The sequence below is a fragment of the Rhodotorula graminis genome, assembly GCF_001329695.1.
Source record: "Rhodotorula graminis WP1 unplaced genomic scaffold RHOBAscaffold_4, whole genome shotgun sequence".
In the NCBI taxonomy this organism is placed as follows: domain Eukaryota; kingdom Fungi; phylum Basidiomycota; class Microbotryomycetes; order Sporidiobolales; family Sporidiobolaceae; genus Rhodotorula; species Rhodotorula graminis.
This window is the reverse complement of record NW_017264931.1, coordinates 685330-701958: the sequence shown is the minus strand read 5'-3', so window position 1 is coordinate 701958 and position 16629 is coordinate 685330. Positions and strand designations below refer to the sequence as shown.

The 16629-nt window shown below is 66.6% G+C and overlaps 4 protein-coding genes across 4 annotated transcripts; 2 read left to right on the top strand and 2 right to left on the bottom strand.

Moving 5' to 3' along the window:
- Positions 1–585: 585 nt before the first annotated feature.
- RHOBADRAFT_42722 (uncharacterized protein) lies at positions 586–3841 on the bottom strand (the record flags this gene model as incomplete). Its single annotated transcript, XM_018414102.1, has 6 exons — positions 586–919; positions 1015–1519; positions 1594–2924; positions 3008–3133; positions 3197–3275; positions 3433–3841. The coding sequence occupies 6 exons, from the start codon at positions 3839–3841 to the stop codon at positions 586–588; spliced, it is 2784 nt and encodes a 927-aa protein (XP_018272440.1).
- Positions 3842–4265: 424 nt separating this feature from the next.
- On the top strand, positions 4266–6885 carry RHOBADRAFT_52404 (uncharacterized protein; the record flags this gene model as incomplete). Its single annotated transcript, XM_018416323.1, has 11 exons — positions 4266–4618; positions 4697–4801; positions 4964–5075; positions 5139–5194; positions 5264–5404; positions 5470–5612; positions 5713–5866; positions 5994–6107; positions 6175–6258; positions 6395–6590; positions 6737–6885. 11 exons carry the CDS (start codon positions 4266–4268, stop codon positions 6830–6832), a joined length of 1554 nt encoding a protein of 517 aa, XP_018272439.1. The 3' UTR covers positions 6833–6885.
- A 159-nt stretch (positions 6886–7044) lies between these two features.
- Positions 7045–11063, bottom strand: RHOBADRAFT_52403 (uncharacterized protein; the record flags this gene model as incomplete). The annotated part of the gene is made up of 11 exons (XM_018416322.1): positions 7045–7531; positions 7600–7773; positions 7840–7985; positions 8121–8264; positions 8357–8608; positions 9588–9811; positions 9877–10049; positions 10124–10410; positions 10549–10643; positions 10740–10896; positions 10971–11063. The coding sequence occupies 11 exons, from the start codon at positions 11061–11063 to the stop codon at positions 7237–7239; spliced, it is 2040 nt and encodes a 679-aa protein (XP_018272438.1). The 3' UTR covers positions 7045–7236.
- Positions 11064–11549: 486 nt separating this feature from the next.
- RHOBADRAFT_52402 (uncharacterized protein) lies at positions 11550–16575 on the top strand (the record flags this gene model as incomplete). The annotated part of the gene is made up of 16 exons (XM_018416321.1): positions 11550–11620; positions 11704–11800; positions 11870–11988; positions 12044–12403; positions 12503–12724; positions 12796–13247; positions 13355–13494; positions 13572–13760; positions 13852–14345; positions 14861–14931; positions 15039–15059; positions 15143–15187; positions 15309–15388; positions 15460–15509; positions 15579–16027; positions 16122–16575. 16 exons carry the CDS (start codon positions 11550–11552, stop codon positions 16268–16270), a joined length of 3009 nt encoding a protein of 1002 aa, XP_018272437.1. The 3' UTR covers positions 16271–16575.
- Positions 16576–16629: the final 54 nt, after the last annotated feature.

Here is a 16629-nt window from a genome sequence, read left to right as displayed (position 1 = left end):
GCGGTGGAGCGCGGTGGGTGTGGGCGGGCACAGCGAGGCAGTCGGCAGCGAGTGCAGATGCTGCCCTGGCGCTGGAGCGGGCGGAGCTTGATGGGAGGGAGCCGCCGCCGTCGCCCTCTCCCCTCCTCGAGCCGAGACTCTGAAGCTCGCCTGCGACACGGCGGCTCGCTCTTGCGCAGCGGGTTTCTTGCCCGCACAAGCTGTCGATGACTTGTGGACTGAGAGAGCAAAGCGTACGGCAGCTCGTCCCCGTGGGAGAGCGTTCGACTCGGGGATTTAGCGCCGACTCTGCTCGCTCGTGACCGCGATGGTCTTCTCTCTGCGTGACTCGTACAAAGCTTGCTCGTTGCGCTCTCTTCAATCAAGCGGTAGCGCTCGAGGCTCTTTTGGCCATCTTGTACTCGCTTCCGCGGCTCCAAAGTCGACCTTCTCAAACTGAAGTGCAGCCTCTCGTGCTCGCTGCAGGGCCTGCAGCGTCGCGTGAACAGCGTCAGATGAATGCAATGCAATAGATGAACGAACAGAGGCGATGCACAGTACACCCGAACGCCCTCCAGTCCAACTCGCCGCTCGTTCCTCCCCGCCTCACTCCTCGACGCTGACCCGGCTCGACACGCCCATCCACCGCTTCGCTCCTCCGACATACGCATCGCCGTACCCTCCACCGTACTCGTCTGCGTCGAGGAGGCTCTCTTCGCCGTCTGCGTACGGGTCGACGTACCGTCGAACGGCCGCCGCCGTCGCCGCGCCTTGCTCCGGCGACGTCTCCGGGATCGACTGGAAGATGAGGGAGGGCTGCGAGTGCGGTCGACGGAGCGACTGGGACGAGCGGCTGTGGAGAGGGTGCCGGGGTGGCGTATTGGCGGGAGAAGGGAGCGAGGGAAGTCGCCGCTGGAAGGACGAGTACGGGTGCTGGAAGCTGTTGGCCAACGTGCAGAGACTGAGTCAGTGACTGGGTACAGGGCGCAGGAAAGCCCGAGAGAGAGAAGAGGGAGAGAGAGAGAGAGGACGCACGGGTCCGTCATCGACTCGGTCGAGATCTCCCTGTTCCGCCCAACACTGCGCCGGCTCCCGCCGCCCTCGCCGCCAAAGTCGAACCCGAGGCCCGATCCCAGCCCGTCCTTGACGCTGCCGAAGCTCGCCGCGATGCGCTCGAGGCTCAGGCCGCTCTCGACGCTGCGCTCGCGCCCGACCGTGCGGTTGCGCGACGCCGATACCGCCGAGGCCGAGGCCAAGTGCGGGACGCCGAACCGAGGCGACGGGTAGACGAGGGGCGAGTCGAGGGGGAAGGCCGACGGCGCAAGTGACGACCCGTCGTCGTATCTCGACAGCGAGTCGGTCGTGCCCGACGTGGCGCTGTGCCGAGGATGGGATTGGGGGCGCAGACCGACCTCGACATCGTGCGGCGCCTGACGATGGATGAAGATGGGCGGGTCGTACGAGATGGACGAGGTGGCGGTCGGCTCGAACGAGGAAAAGGGCGGCGGGGAAGGTTGTCGGGCGCCGGTCCAGCGAGGGTCTGTGTGGCGGATGACGGTCAGTCGGTCGCTCGGCGAAGAGAGTAGACGAACGAGAGAAAGAACGAATGCGCACCGTTGAGGAAGAGAGCGCTGTCCGGAACGCCCGTCTCGCTCAGCTCCGAGCTGAAGCTCCTTCTCAAGGCGCCCGGCCGCGTCGACAGCATCGGTCCGCCGTCGAGCGAGTCGTCGTCGTCGTCACCGCCCACACGAAGCCCGGGCTCCTCGTCCTCGGGCGTCTGCGGCGGCGTGAGCTCGGGGCCGTACCCGGACACGGCGCGCTCGTTGTCCGACTCGCCGCCACCGCCCTGCGTCCAGCTCAGGTAGCCGAGCCGCGTGTCGCGCTTGTGCCCGTCGCTCATGCTGCTCACGTCGTCCAGGTCGCCGCTCGAGACGTCGAGGCGGCGAGGCGCGCCGAGAGGAGGCGGCTCGTACGACGAGGGCGACGGCGGTAGGTGCGTGATGACGGGTGGGTCGTACAGGGTCGAGAGGCGAAGAGCGCCGTTGGTCGAGGGTATGGGTGGGAGGAGAGGAAGGGCGACAGGGCGGGTCCTCGTCTGCTGCATCTCGCGCGGCGGCGAGCCAAAGCTGCCCGCGGCGTCGGGTCGAGGCGAGGCGAGATCGACGTCCTCGAACGGCACGGCGACCGTCGGACGGGCGTTAAAGTCGAGGTAATGGACGCGAGGGGACCGCGACGGCTCTTCTGGCGAGCTGCGCTCGGGCGACTCGACGCCGAGGAGCGGCGTCGACGGGCCGACACCCTCTGCCACGTCGGCCTCGCCCGCCGGCCCGTACTGCCCAGGCCCGAGAGCTGCACGCTCTTCGGACGTGGCGTTGCCGCCCGAGGAGGCGAGGAAGCCTCGCTCGCGAGCGTCTCGAGGGCTGCTCCCGGGCGTGGAGCCCGACCGCGTCGACCTGCCCGCCGCGCCCCCGAGGAGCCCGCCCGTCGCTCGCGAGAGGACGCTGCGGATGCTCGCTCGCGAGGTGCGCCCATTCGGCTCGGACGGGCGCCGGTGCGGCACCCATTCCCACATGATGCCGCTCGGCGAGCCGTGGCGGCCGCCGCCACCAGCGCCCGCGCCAGCACCGCCCAACAGGCCGTGCTCCTCGGCGAGACCACGATCTGCCCGTCGTCGGCGACGCCGTCGGGCGCAGCAGCAGCAGAGGAGGAGGAGGGCGATGACGAGGAAGAAGAAGCAGATCGGGGCGGCGATGGCGGCGGCGAGTTGCGAGCCCGTGAGGGACCCGGAACGTGCGGCGGAAGCGTCGGCCGCAGAAGAGGGAAGAGAGGAGGAGGAGGCGTTGGTCGAGTCGACGGGAGAGGACGAAGAAGGGGTGATCGAGGAGGGCGAAGAGCTCGACACGAGGTTGGTCGTCGGCGTTGCGGCGGACGAGGTCGCTGAAAGGCTCGAAACTGCGGCAGCAGCTGCAGGAGAGATGTCAGGCCCTAAAGCTCGACCGAAGAACTGGGTCGAGAGGCGAGAACGCACCAGACGAGGCCGAGGCCAAAGCGCTCGACAGGCTCGAGACGGCTTGCGGGTCCAGCGACGACGCCCTCGTTGCAGACGCCAACGCCGACGATAAAGACGCTTGAGCTTGCTTGGCGGATGAAAGGGCTGCGAGGAGAGGTGGTCAGTCCGCCTTTCCGACGAGAGAGGGCGGGGGGAGCGAGGACGCACCATCTTCCGGCGCCGCCTTTGAGCTTGTCGTAGCTGACGGTGCTGAAGATGTCGGTCTTGAGGCGGTTGAGGGCGACAGCTGCGCGCTGGGAGGATCGCTGGAAGACGGTGGAGCTGCGAAGGCGGCGCGAGGAGGTGATTCAGTCAAACGTCCACAACGACTACGAGGTAGAGGGAAAGCGGGCAAGGCGCACCTGTCGGCTCGATGGAGGCACCTTGCGATGCACTTGGCGCACCCGGCGAGGTCGTGGCACTGGCGCGAGAGGGCGTAGCGGTCGCGCTCGGCGAGGTCGGTGCGGCGGCGGCCGACGTCTCGCCCGCGCCGAGGGTGAAGCGCCTCGTGCCGCCGTACTCGTTGACGACGGTCTCGGTCTCGGTGCCGCCGGCCGTCGTGTACAGGTCGCCGAGGTCCTGCCCTCGAACGTCGGCCGCCGAGTCGACCGTGATGGCCAGCTGGAGGAGGACCGTCTCGTAGCGTGTGATCTCGACGGCGCCGGTGATGAGGGTCGGAACACCGTCTGCGGCGAGGGTCGCGACCGTGTAGGCGGCGAGGATGGTCGCGGTCGGCGACGAGGTGTAGCTGAGCCAGGGCGGGAGGTTGAGGGCCGGGGCGACGTAGGTGAGGGCGAGCGGCGGGTCGGCCATGGCCCGTTTCGCCGGTGGCCCTTGCGAAAGGCGGGCTCTGGTGCTGGGCTGAAGGAGGTGTACGGCGAGGTTGGACGGTCGAAGTGGTCGACGAGGACGGAGTGGGTGGAGGAGGCTCGGCGCGGCGCAGGCGGGTCCGGGCGAGGGGCCGAGGGCGATGGGGGCTACCGAGCGCTCGTGCTGAGGCGCAGTGAAGCTCTGAGCGGATCTGACGAGCGAGTGCGCGGTGGTGGAACGAGCAGACGAGCTGCCAGGTTGAGCGAGTTCTACCGAGCAGCCAGCACTTGCCGGTTTGGGCTCGGCCGGGCGCCATTTGCGATCTGAGTCGCCCTCCACCTCGAGCAAGTCCTCATCGCTGTCCGCTCTCCCTCTCCACGCCGTCCTCGCACGACCTGAGAGAGCGCTTCACACCGCCTCGCTCGCCATGCTGCCTCCCACTGCAGCCGTGCTCGCCTTTGCTGCGACCGCCCGCCTCGCACTCGCCCTCCCTCGCATCGGCCACGACTTCCCCGCCCAGGCCGTCTTTGCGCCCGCAGCGCCCGCCCACGACCACGAGCAGCAGCAGCAGCACCTCGCCCTCACTGTCGATAGCCAGATCTCGACCTTGAGCCACCCGCACTTGCCGACCCACCGCCTGCGCGTCAAGCACCCGCGAGAGCTGTGCGACCCCGACGTCAACCAGACTTCTGGCTACATCGACAACGACCAGGGCCACCACCACTTCTTCTGGCAGTTCGACTCGCGCAACGACCCCTCGAGTGACCCGGTCGTCCTCTGGTGCGCCCACCTTCCTCCCGGCCCGGTCCCTCCTCTTCCTCGTCGACTCGTCGCTGACCCCGCGCTCCCCCCCTGCAGGCTCAACGGCGGTCCCGGATGCTCCTCGTTCACCGGTCTGCTGCAAGAACTCGGCCCCTGCCGGGCGAGGCCGTCGGGAGAGGACCCGGTCTTCAACCCTCACTCGTGCGTCCCTCCTCTCCCCCTCTTCTCCTCCTCGAAGAGGTGACACTCACGCCCTTGCCCTCCTTTCTCCCTCACCTACACGATCACCCTCGCCTCGCTTTGCCCGCTCCCTTACCCTACACGTCCCGCTGCCGCCGGCCCCTCTCCCTCCCCGTCGCGCAGCTGGAACAACAACGCCTCGATCATCTTCCTCGATCAGCCTGTCGGCGTCGGCTACTCGTACGCCGACAAACACGACGAGGGCGTGTGGACGACCGAGGCGGCTGCTCGAGACGTGAGTCGGTCGGCCTCCTCTCGGTTGAGAACGAGGCGGAATTGACCGCTTTCCTCGCGCCAGATCTACGCCTTCCTCCAGATCTTCTTCCACGAGTACGCAGACAAGTTCAGCAACTCGTGCGTCCACGTTCCCCCTCCCTCGAAGCCCGATATCGACCTACTGACCCTGTCCTCGATCCCTCGCAGCGAGTTCCACATCGCCGGCGAGTCGTACGGCGGGCGCTACATCCCCGTGTTCGCCGACTACATCTGCAAGCAGAACGAGCATGCCGACGAGCGCGGCCTGACCCAGATCAACCTCGCGTCGGTCCTCATCGGCAACGGCTTGTGCGTCGTCCTCCTTCCTCAAAGCGCGCACAGCGTCGCCGGACTGACAGCTTGACGCCCCGCAGCACCGACCCGCTCCGACAGTACGCGTCCTACCACCCGACTGTCTGCACGGACAAGATGGGCGGGCCCTTCCTCGACCAACGCTCGTGCGACCAGATGGCTCGAGCGCTGCCGGCGTGCCAAAGCCTCGTCAAGGCCTGCTACGGCGCGTCTCTCGTTCTCCACTCTCTCTTGCCGTCGACGTCACGACTCACCAAGCTGACCCGCTCTCGTTCCTCCCCCATCCTCGTCTCGCCGCCGCACAGAACGCCCGCACGTGTCGTCCCTGTGCGTTTCGGCGTCGGTTTACTGCGAGAGCAGGGTCACGGCGCAGTACGACTCGACGGGCCGCAGCCCGTTCAACATGCGCAAGTTTGGCGACTATGTCGAGAACAAGTGGATCGAGCGCTGGCTCAACACGTGCGTCCGCCTCTCCTTCCTCCTCTTCCTCCTTCTCTCGCTCCTCCTTCTTCCCTACTCTCTCTTCCTCGTCGCGCACCGGGCTCTCTATCGGACGACTGAATGACGCCCTTGCGGTGTCACGCAGCGAGTCGGTCCGGCACGAGCTCGGCGTCGACCTCGACCCGCACGGTCACGGCGTCAAGAAGTTCGTCGGCTGCAGCGACAAGGTCTTCGAGCACTTTACCTTGTCGGGCGACCAGTGCGCCCCTCTCGCTGTCTGCTCGTGTGGATGAGCCGCAGCCCTGACTCTTTTGTCGCCGTCGCAGGGTCCGCCCGAGCTTCCACCAGGTCGCCGACCTTCTCGACAACGGCGTCGCGACTCTGCTTTACGTCGGCACCCTCGACTACATGTGCGCCCTCGCTCTCTATCTCTCTCCATCACTTCCACCCCCTGCGTCGATGCGCCTTCGAGCGAGCTCACCGTCCACCTTGCGCCTCCTCCTCCCTCCCCTCGCCCTCGCCTACCTTCGCCCGCCCCTCCCGCAGCTGCAACTGGCTCGGCAACGCCGACTGGGCGAGCCACCTCGCTTGGGCTCACGGCGACAAGTTCAGCAACGAGCCCTTGCGCCCGTGGTACGCCTCGGACGAGCTCGCGCGGGTCGGCAACGAGACGGTCCGAGCGGGCGAGTATCGCCAGGTCGACAACTTTGCGCTCGCCGGCGTCGACGGTGCGGGACATTTTGTGCGTCCCTCTCTCTCTGTCCTCTTTCTCGGCCTCGGCGTCTGTCTTGCACGGCGGGCGAGACGACGAGCGGCCTCGTCCTTCTCGGGCAAAGTCGATGGCGGCCCCGCCGGCGTACTCGTGACTGACACCTCGCACGCCCACAGGTCCCGTACGACAAGCCTAAGGAGGCGCTCGCGCTGTTCAACGGCTGGGTGTTCAACCGCACGATCGGCTTTACCGCTTTCGAGGAGTCGGCTTGAGCCGTCGCCTGTGAGCAGTCGTTGTAAATGCCACTTTGTCGTCTCGAATACTCCTTTCTGAGAAGAGCTGAGAGTGCGAGTCTGCAAGAGAGAGCCGAAGCGCTAGCGGTCGAGCCTTCTTGCGACAGGTCGAAATCTCGCTGAGGAAGAAGCCTCTCTCGCCGTTCTCTCTGACGGATGCTCGGGCTTTCAAGAGCTCTCTAGCTTGTGGTGAGGAGGAACGAGGGACAGAGAGTGTTACAACGTGGCGCGTGGGGAAAACTAGAGGTGAAAGAGAGTGCGAGGAGGGAAAAGGGTCTATCTGCGAGAGAGGACGAGGCTCTTCTGCGTGTAGGAAGGAGGATCTAGGCGGTCGAGCTCGAGGGACGGGAAAGCGGCGCAACGGCGACGAGCGACCCGCGGGCTCAGTGCCGGTACGAGTCGTAGGTCCCGAGCTTCACCGGCTCGGGCGCCCACCCTTTGCCGTCGTGCTCGTCGCCAATCTCGCCGTACACCATCGCCCGACGGTCCTCGGGCGTCCTGCCCACGTGCGCAAAGGCGACGTGCCGGTTGCTGAACGGCGAGACGCCGTCGACGAGGGTGAGGCCGTCGAACACGCGAGGCGGCCAGCAGTAGGCGAGCAGGGTCATGGCGATCCAGAGAGGGAGGGCGTCGAACATGTAGAAGTAGCCCTCGTGTGTTGCGAGGTACCCGTCGTGGCTGCGGGCGGCATCGAGGTCAACTTGAGAAGGTCAAAAGAGAGGCCTGAGCGCGGGCTGTCGACGCACCCTTGCGCCGACTCGATCGTGCGGAAGATGCTCCGAACGATGATGCACACACAGTTGACGACGAGGATCCAGTACAGGAGCCGCCAGTCGCTGACCGGCGCCGCCGCGAGAGGGTTGAAGCGCGTTGGCCGCCAGGGCTCGGTCGGCCGCACGAGGTGCATGTGGTTGCGGTACCTGTGCGAGGAAGCTTGTCAGGTCCTTGTTTGACCGCCTCGACAGAGGGCTTGAAGATGAACGCACACTCGGAGCCCAAAGACGACGAGAATGACCGTGAAGAAGATGAACGAGAGAGTCTGGGCGACGAGGCCGACGAGCATGACCTTGGTGCCGAGGTTGGACATCTTGCTCGATCCAGCAGCCATAAGGCCGCCTCCCGACATCTGGATCTGTGGATCAGAAGCGCAATCAGTCTTTGACCCTGAGTTGAGTCGAGTCGCGAGCCCTTCTTTGAGAGCCTCGGCGACGCTCGAAGACGGACCTCGTCGTCCTCGGCGGCTTCATAGTGGGGAAATGAGACTCACGAAGAAGGTCGTCACGTCTGACCAGATGAAAAATCGTAGGAGGAAGCGGATCGGGACGAGGAAGGCCGTCTTGGCGACCTCCTCGCCCATGGCGCGGCCGAGACGGGGCAGGAGGATGTAGTCGGTCGCGAGGAAGGTGCAGGGCTGCGCGAGGGAGGCGATGAGCAGGGTTCGGGTGCAGAGAGGGACCGGTCGCTGGGTAGGGAAAGGAGGAGAGAGAAGTTTGAGGGACTCACCGAGAGGAGCAGCAACGCGTAGAACGGCAGATACACCGATAACTTGGTCGCGTTTTCGTCCATCGAGTAGTAGAAGCGAAGCACAAACCCGGCGACCATGCAGGTCATGCCGATCGGGAGGACGACGAGCCACCAGGGCCGGCCCGTGCGGTGGAAGCTGAGCCACATACTGCAGGTCGACAGGAGGTACAGGGCCGCCGCGACGACCGACGGGGCCTGCTTGGGCACGAAGCCGGCGATAGGCCCTCGTTCCTGGAAGAGAGGAGAGGAGAAGAGGAGACGGGAAGTGAGGGAGGGAGGGAGGAAGGGTCGAGGGGGCAAGCGTGAGCGCTGGGGCCGGACTAAGTTGAGTAAAAGGGTCGCAGCGCACCTCTGTCTCGTCCGCCGCCGCATCCGCTGCGCAGGCGAGTGTGCAAAGCGCAGAAAGGGCGAGGAGGCGCAAAGTCGAGGTCGAGAGCATTTTGGGCGACGAGGCTGTCGTTCTGGACGAAGCGAAGCGAGGAGCGCACCTTCTGCCGCAAGTGGAGCCCGCATGCGAAGCGAGGAGAAGAGAAAAGGGGACAGTCTCGAGGAAAGTAGCGAGGTCCGACGAGCAACGAGTGGCAGCGAGGCCGACCCTGGCCTGCCCGGCTCGCGCGAGAGGGTGCGGATCCCGAGTCGGGCCGGTATCTCCTCGAGCGAGCTGCCGCGTGCAGCGAGACCTGCGCTCGCTGGAAGCGCTGGCGGTCGTCGGCGGTGCTGCCGGCGGCGGCCGAGGGTGGGAGCCGCGACGCAGCTCGCGCTGACAGCTGGGGCGGCAGGCGTACACCGCACAGCGCAGACGCTGCAGTGCAGCTGTCGATGCAGCGAGTGCTCGAGCAACTGGTGCCAATGTCGTCGAGAGCGAAGAGCGAGGAGGAGAGAGTGCGGCACGGCCCAATCACGGCGCTGGAGACGCCGCGGACGTGCGTACCTCGGGCGTCGCCGACGAACTGTTTTTCAAGCTCCGTCGTGTGCGCAAAGAGGCGAGGTCGGGAAGCCGAGGGGAACGCGCAGGTCAGGACGGTTCGACGACGACTCGGTTTGAGAAGGTCGACCGGCGAGGAGGAAGCGCACGGGGAAACCGAGGCAGGAGAGAGCACGTCGCAGTGTTACACAGCATCTAGGGCCAAGGTGGTGCTACAAGTGACAGGCCGGGAGAAGTCGAACGCCGCCCGCCGCCGCACCGCCCTCGCGCTCAGGCCCTGCGCACCTCGGCCCGGCTCGTCTTCTCGCTCGACTCGGTCGTGTAGCGGTCGACCGTCGCGCCGCCGTTCTCGAGGGCGTACTGCGTGCTCGAGACCTGCTCGAGCTCGCGAGCGCCCTCGATGAAGCGCGGCGGGTAGAAGAAGACGTAGAGCGTCATGGCGAGCCAGAGCGGGAGGGCGTCGAGGAGGTAAAAGTAGCCCTCGGAGGTCGCGAGTTTGCCGTAGTAGCCTGTGGGCGCAATTGGAGGTCAGTCTCGAGACCGCGAGGAGCAGAAGGAGGAAAGCGGGACGCACCCTCAGAGTACTCGACGATCCTGAAGGCGGAGCGCGTGATGACGCCGACGCACGACAGGAGGACGACCCAGACGAGCGTGCGCCAGTCGTACACCATCGAGTTTGACCAGAATTTGTGCGCCCCGAAGCGGAAAGGCTGCGCGGGGTGGGCGAGGTGCGCGTGACGACGGCGGCTGTGGCACGGGCGAGGACGCAGATGAGCCTCGGCTGGGCGTGCGCACGGACAGAGAAAACGCGAGAGACGTACACGTTGGAGTAGAAGACGATCAGGAGCGACGTGAAGAAGAGGTACGACACGAGCTGGATGCAGAGGCCGGCGAGGGCGACGTACTTGCCCGCCTTGACGAGGCTCGGGTTGTCGACCGCGGTGAGGCCACCACCGGCGGCCTGCATCCAAAAGGTGATGACGTCGCTCCAGATGAAGATGGTACCGACGTGGTGCGCGGGGAGGAACAGGCAGCTCGTCGCGTCGGGTCCCATGGCGCGCGACAGGCGCGACAGCATGAGGTAGTTGTGGGCCAAGAACGCGCAGGGCTGCGGGCGGGCAGACGAGCAGGGTGAGCGACGAGGTCCCAGAGACTGAGAAAGGAGGGCTGCGTCGGGCACGCGCTCGAGCACGGCCGTGGCGCGGCTCGAGCGCTCGCCAACGACGACGAGGGGAAGGGGACGCACCGAAAGGAGGAGGAACATGTACATGGCGATGTACCCGCCGAGACTGTCGAGGTTCGAGTGATACACGATGCGCAGGATGAAGCCGACCGTCATGCCTGTGTCGAGAGGGCCGTGCGAGGGAGGAAAGGGTCAGCTCTCGAGGCGAGGTTGGTCTGCCGCGCTCGTTCGAGGAACGAGGACGAGGGACGCACAGATCATGGCGATGTTGAGCGTGAGCATGTATCGCTTGCGGCCCGTGCGGAACCACTCGAGCCACAGGGCGACGGTCGACGCGCCGAACAGGGCGATGCCGACGCACGACAGGGCGACCGAGGGCGTGTAGCCGGCAATGATGCGCTCGCCGTCGGCCTGCGTCGGGCTCGTGGGTCAGTTTGCGACCGGCACAAGAGACTCTAGGAACAAAGGAGAGGAAGAGGACGCACCGTGGTGGCCGTGTTGACGTCGGCCGAAGCAGCGAGCGCGACCGACGACGCGGCGGCGAGCAGGACGAGGCGGAGCGAGGTCGACGCGGTCATGGCCTGCGGACGTAGCTTGAGTGGGCGGGAAGGAAGAGAGAGTAGAGCTGTGCGCTGCCGCTCTGGCGGCCGCGGGGCCCAAGACCAGCAAGCAGCGAGGTGGTTCACCGCCACCGAGTCGCGCGGGTTCTCTGCCGGCCCTCGGTCCCTTCTGCGCGCGGAGCTCCTCGGCGCTGCGAAAGAGCCAATCTGCCCGTCTGAACTGCCAGCGAGGCCGTCCAGCTGCAGCTCGGTGAGCTCCTGCTCGTGCTCGACGATCCGCCTTCGAGGCGAGGTGGCTCCGAGTCGCAGCGGGACTGGCGGGGCGAGGCGGCTGAGGGGCAGCCTATGCACGTAGCTGACACCGATGCGCGAGTGCCACGCGAGCAAAGTGGTGGTGAGAGCGAGAGCCGGCCCGCGTTGGTCGAGCAGGACGAGAGAGCTGAGAGGGACGAGGAAAGGAGATGAGCTCTAGCTCGCGCGCAACAGCTCGACAGCTCGCCAGTCATGAGTGCACCAGCTGCGCCGTCCTACGCAGGACCCTGGACTCGCCTCAAGCCTGCCCTCACGCCCTGGGTGTGAGTCGCTTCTCCCCTCCTCCCTCTCGTCCTCATCGTCCGGGACTTTTTGGCTCACCTCGGCATGTGCCACCGCCGCGCAGGGCCGATGTCGTCCGCGACCTGGGCTTTGAGCAGATGACGCCCGTCCAGGCGAGCTCGATCCCGCTCTTCATGCAGCACAAGGACGTCGTCGTCGAGGTGAGCTCGCGCACCTTCTCTCGTTCAACCTCCGTGAGCGAGCTAATCTGTGCCCACCCCGCGCCACAGGCAGTCACTGGTTCCGGCAAGACGCTCGCCTTCGTCATCCCCGTCCTCGAGAAGCTGTTGAGGCGAGACCGCCCGCTCAGCAAGCGCGAGGTCGGCGCCATCATCATCGCTCCCACTCGGTGCGTCCCTTGGCCATGTTTCTCGTGTACTGCAAGGTCTGACATGTGCCTGCAGAGAGCTCGCTATTCAGATCCACGCCGTCTTCCAGCAGTTCCTCGACGCTCAACCCGCCGCTGCCTCGCCGGACGCGGCATCGACTTCGACCTCGCCCCCTCCTGCGCCTACCACCCCGCCCATCGCTCCTGCACTCCTCCTCATCGGCGGCAACTCGCTCCAGGACGACAAGAAGGCCTTCTTCGAGACGGGCGCCGACATCCTCGTCGGCACGCCCGGTCGCCTCGAGGAGTTCCTGCTCGGCAGCAGCAGCGTCGCCATGAGCAAGAAGGGCAAGGGCGGGCAGACGAGGAGGAGCACGGGCGTTGGCGTCGGCGACACCAAGGCGCTCGACATTCTCGTCATGGACGAGGCCGACCGGTCCGTCTCCCTTTCCTCAGCCGCCCTCAAGCTTCCCTCGCCCCCTTCCTTCCCTCGCCCCGAGCTCGATCGCCTTACTGACCCCACGTGCGCCCGCAGACTGCTCGACCTCGGCTTCACGCCGACCCTCACTCGCCTCCTCGACCACTTCCCCAAGCAGCGCCGCACTGGCCTCTTCTCGGCTACGATGAGCGACGCCCTCGGCCAACTCGTCCGTGTCGGCCTGCGCAACCCTGTACGCGTCGTCGTCAAGGTCGAGGCCAAGGCGGCCAAGGGCAAGGAGAAGGCCGAGGCCGCCGGCGACCGCAAGATTCCGACCCTGTGCGCCGCGCTCTCTCCTCCCTAGTTCTCGCCGCAGCAGTTCACTGACTTTCTCGCCTCCCTCCCTGCAGGCTCCAGAACGGCTACGTCGTCTGCGCGCCCGCCGAGCGCCTCGCCATGCTGTTCCGCATCCTCCGTCGCGAGGCGTTCACGACCGACGAGGGCGAGACGGGCGCGCGCAAGTTCATCGTGTACTTTTCGACCTGTGCCGCCGTCGATTACTTCTTCAAGGTCCTGTCGGCGACGCCGTCGCTCGCCAACGCCGGCTTCTCGCTCCACTCGCTCCACGGCCAGCAGTCGCCGACACGGCGCTCGTCCACCTTCACGGCTTTCACGGCGCTTCCGCCGACGACGCCGGGCGTGCTCCTGTGCACGGACGTCGCGGCACGAGGCCTCGACCTGCCCGACGTCGACGTCGTCATCCAGGTGGACCCGCCTGTCGATCCTCGCGCGTTCGGGCACCGAGTTGGGCGCACGGCGCGCGCCGGCAGGAGCGGCAAGGCGGTCGTGCTCCTCAACCAGGGTCGCGAGGAGAGCTTGTGCATCTCGACGCGCAGCGCCTCGGCCTCGTCCGACAGCGACACGCCGCTCTCCGACTCGTACTCGAACCGCTGCACCTCCCGCCCACAGACTTCCTCGCCGTCCGCAAGGTCCCGCTGCAGCGGTTCGAGTACGAGTCGGAGAGCGGCGTGTCGCTGTCGGACGAGGCCGAGGCGCTGCGCGTCGAGATGCACAAGGTGATCCGCAAAGACCGCGACCTCCACGACCGAGTGCGTCCCCCTCTCTCCTGCCCTCGCCCTCGTACGCCTTGCCGCAGAGCTCATGCTTTCTCTCGGTCTCTCTGCAGGGCGTCAAAGCGTTCGTGTCGTCGATCCGCTCGTACTCGAAGCACGAGGCGTCGTACCTGTTCCGGCTCCAGGACCTCGACCTCGTCGGGCTCGCCCAGTCGTTCGCCCTGTTGCGCATGCCCAAGGTCGCCGAACTCAAGGGCAAGGAGAAGGAGATCACGGCGCGGTGGCAGGACGAGGAGGTCGACGTGCGTCCTCGCGTTCCTCCCTCCCCCCTCCCTCTCCCCTCTCGCCCCGAGCCCTCGACGAGACTGACCTCGACCGACGTGCCGCGCGCAGTGGGACTCGTACGCCTACGCCGACAAGGTGCGCGAGAAGCAGCGCAAGTCGGACCTCAAGGCGCTGCAGGACAAGCGCGAGGCGCACGAGTCGCGCAAACGCGCTCGAGCCGCTGCGGCGGCCGTGGCCGCCGACGACGCCGCCGGTGCGGCTGCGGGCGACGGCGACGGCGAGCCCGAGGCCAAGAAGTTCAAGAAGGGCGAGAACAAGGGCAAGAACAAGGCGTGGTCGGCGCAGGAGGACGCCGAGGCGAAGAAGGCGGCGCGGCGAGCGAAGCGGCTCGCCAAAGCCAAGGCGCTGCGGGCAGCCGAGGCCGAGGGGCGCGTGCGCGCTGTCGACGGCGGCGACGACGACGACGAGGGTGCGGCCGAGGAGGCGCGCGACTGGAAGGAGGAGCTGGCGAGGGCCAAGCGCGAGAAGCGCGAGGGGCGGCAGGCGACGGCGAGGGAGAAGGGGCTGCCGCCGACGCACGGCGGTGGACTGGCCGGCGTAGCGTTCGAGGGGCTGGACTGAACAATCGAGCCCGCACGGCGTCGACAATGGCTCGCCGGAAGTGGGAAGAGGGTCCGAAAGCGGCAGGCAGCACTTTGAGAGAGGGAGCTCGTGAGCCAGAGCGAGGCGGCCGGCCTCCCTCTGGAGCGAGAGAAAGCCCGCCTTTGCTCTGGCATCCGTCCCGACAAGCTGCGTTTGAGCCTCAGCACCAGGGCCCGCAGTCGCAGCTACCACCACCGCCGAGTCGCCCCCGTCCCGTCACTCGTTCCACCCACACCAACCCCCGCGCCAGTCGCCCAGGCCTCCAGCCTCTCGTGCTCCCGCAGCCTCTCTCACGTACTAAGCTCTCATGTTTGAACAATAAAATTAATATAAATCAGCAACTTAAATAGCCTCTAAGGTTTTAAGTTTTCGGTGTACGTCCCCCCCCTTCCTCTCGAGCGCGACCTCCTCCCGGCCTCCTCCCCTTTCCCCCCTCGGCGACTCGCTCACCTCGCGTTGGATGTCCTTGCTGCAGGTTCTCGCACCCGGGCTTCCTCATCACCCTCGTCGTCGCGACCGCCGGCTTCTTTGCCGCCTTTGTCGGCCGTGAGTCTCTCGGCCTCCTCTTCCTCTCGTCGCCGAGCTCGAGGTCCGGGCCTGCGGTCGAGGTGCGGAACGAAGGCCGACATTGACTGGTACACACGCTCCCACAGAGATCGTGCTCGAGTCCAAGTGTGCGTCCTTCAAGTGGTTCGCCCGAGCGGGCTCAGCGAGGACCGGGAAGGAGCTGACCGCGGGACGGTGTGCATGCTCGCAGACAACAAGCTCGATGGCGGCTCTGCAGTCGGCGTGCCTTGGTTCGGTGCGTCCCTCGTCTCGCTCCTCGCCGTTTCGAGCGATGTGGGCTGACCCTGCCTCGTTCCCCTCCCACCCCCACTTCGGACCCTCTCCTCGCCCGCTCTCTGCGCCCTCCTCGTCCACAGGCATCTTCCTCCAGCTCTTCCTCAACATCGGCGTCTTCGTGACGCTCGCGACCGACTCGGTCGGCGCCAACCGCTTCCAGGTGCGCCCCTCTCACTCGCTCTGGACCCGACGGTCGACAGAGGACTGATCCTTGTTCTCGCCCTCGTGCAGCTCTCGATTTTCCTCGCCGTCGCCCTCGTCATGGCCGTCATTGGCGCCAAGTGAGTAGTCCCTCGAGGCGAGAACTGAGCGTGCGCGGTGACTGACCTGCCTTGCTCCCCTCGCCGCAGCCTCGGCATCTTCCAGAGCGAGTCGTACTACCTCGCGATCGGCGCCGGCTGGATCCTCATCGCCTTTGTCGACATCCTGTGGATCATGTACTTCACCAGCTCAGACGACGCCTGGTTCGCCACCATCTTCGACCTCGGCGCGTCGCAGCACTTCTCTTCGCGCTCGTCGGTCGCCGGCTTCTCGACGCACCGCCGCGGGCCCTCATCGCGCGCCGGCGGCTCGGCCATGGGCATGTCGGGCCCGTCGGGCCCCGTGTCGTACCAGGGGTACGCCGGCACCAAGGGTGGCGCAGGGAGCATCACCGGCTCGCGCCTCGGCCCGGCGACGAGCGTCAGCGTGCACGACCTGCAAGTCGACGGCAGCCATGCCGGCACCGAGCCGAGCCTGCTCGGCGAGGCGGCGAGCGAGTACCACGCGCCGATGCTCAAGGCGCGCGCCCTGTACTCCTGTGCGTCCCACCCCCTCCTTCCTCTCTCTCTCTCCTCTCTCTCCTTTGCTCGCCACCCCGACACGCTCACTAACTCTCGCTCGTCGGGCCACAGACTCGGCGTCGCCCGACGACCCGAACGAGATCTCGTTCGCCAAGGGCGAGATCCTCGACATTCTCGACAACTCGGGCAAGTGGTGGCAGGCGCGCAAGACGGACGGCACCAAGGGCATCGTCCCGAGCAACTATCTCGCCCTCCACTAAAGGTCGACGCCCTCGCCCTTCCCCTCACCTCGCCCTCTCTCGCCTACCCCGCCTCGACTCGCCTCAGGACAGCCTCGAAGGCGTCCTCCCTCACCTCTTCCTCTCGCGCCCGCATCGCCTTCAATCCCCCCACTCGCGCATCTCGAGCGCGTCCAGCTCGTCGCCTATACCCCTTCCTGTGTCCCCCTCTTTGCCTTCCCCTCGTGCTACTACCACCTGTCCTCGTCGCTCTTTGCCCTGTATCGTTCCCTTTCCTCTTTATCTCCTCTCTCTCTCTCTCTCTCTCTCTCTCTCTCTATCTCTCGAGGCCCTTGCCGTCGTCGGTGGGTCGGGCGTGCGTCTGTCGCTGTGGAATGCAG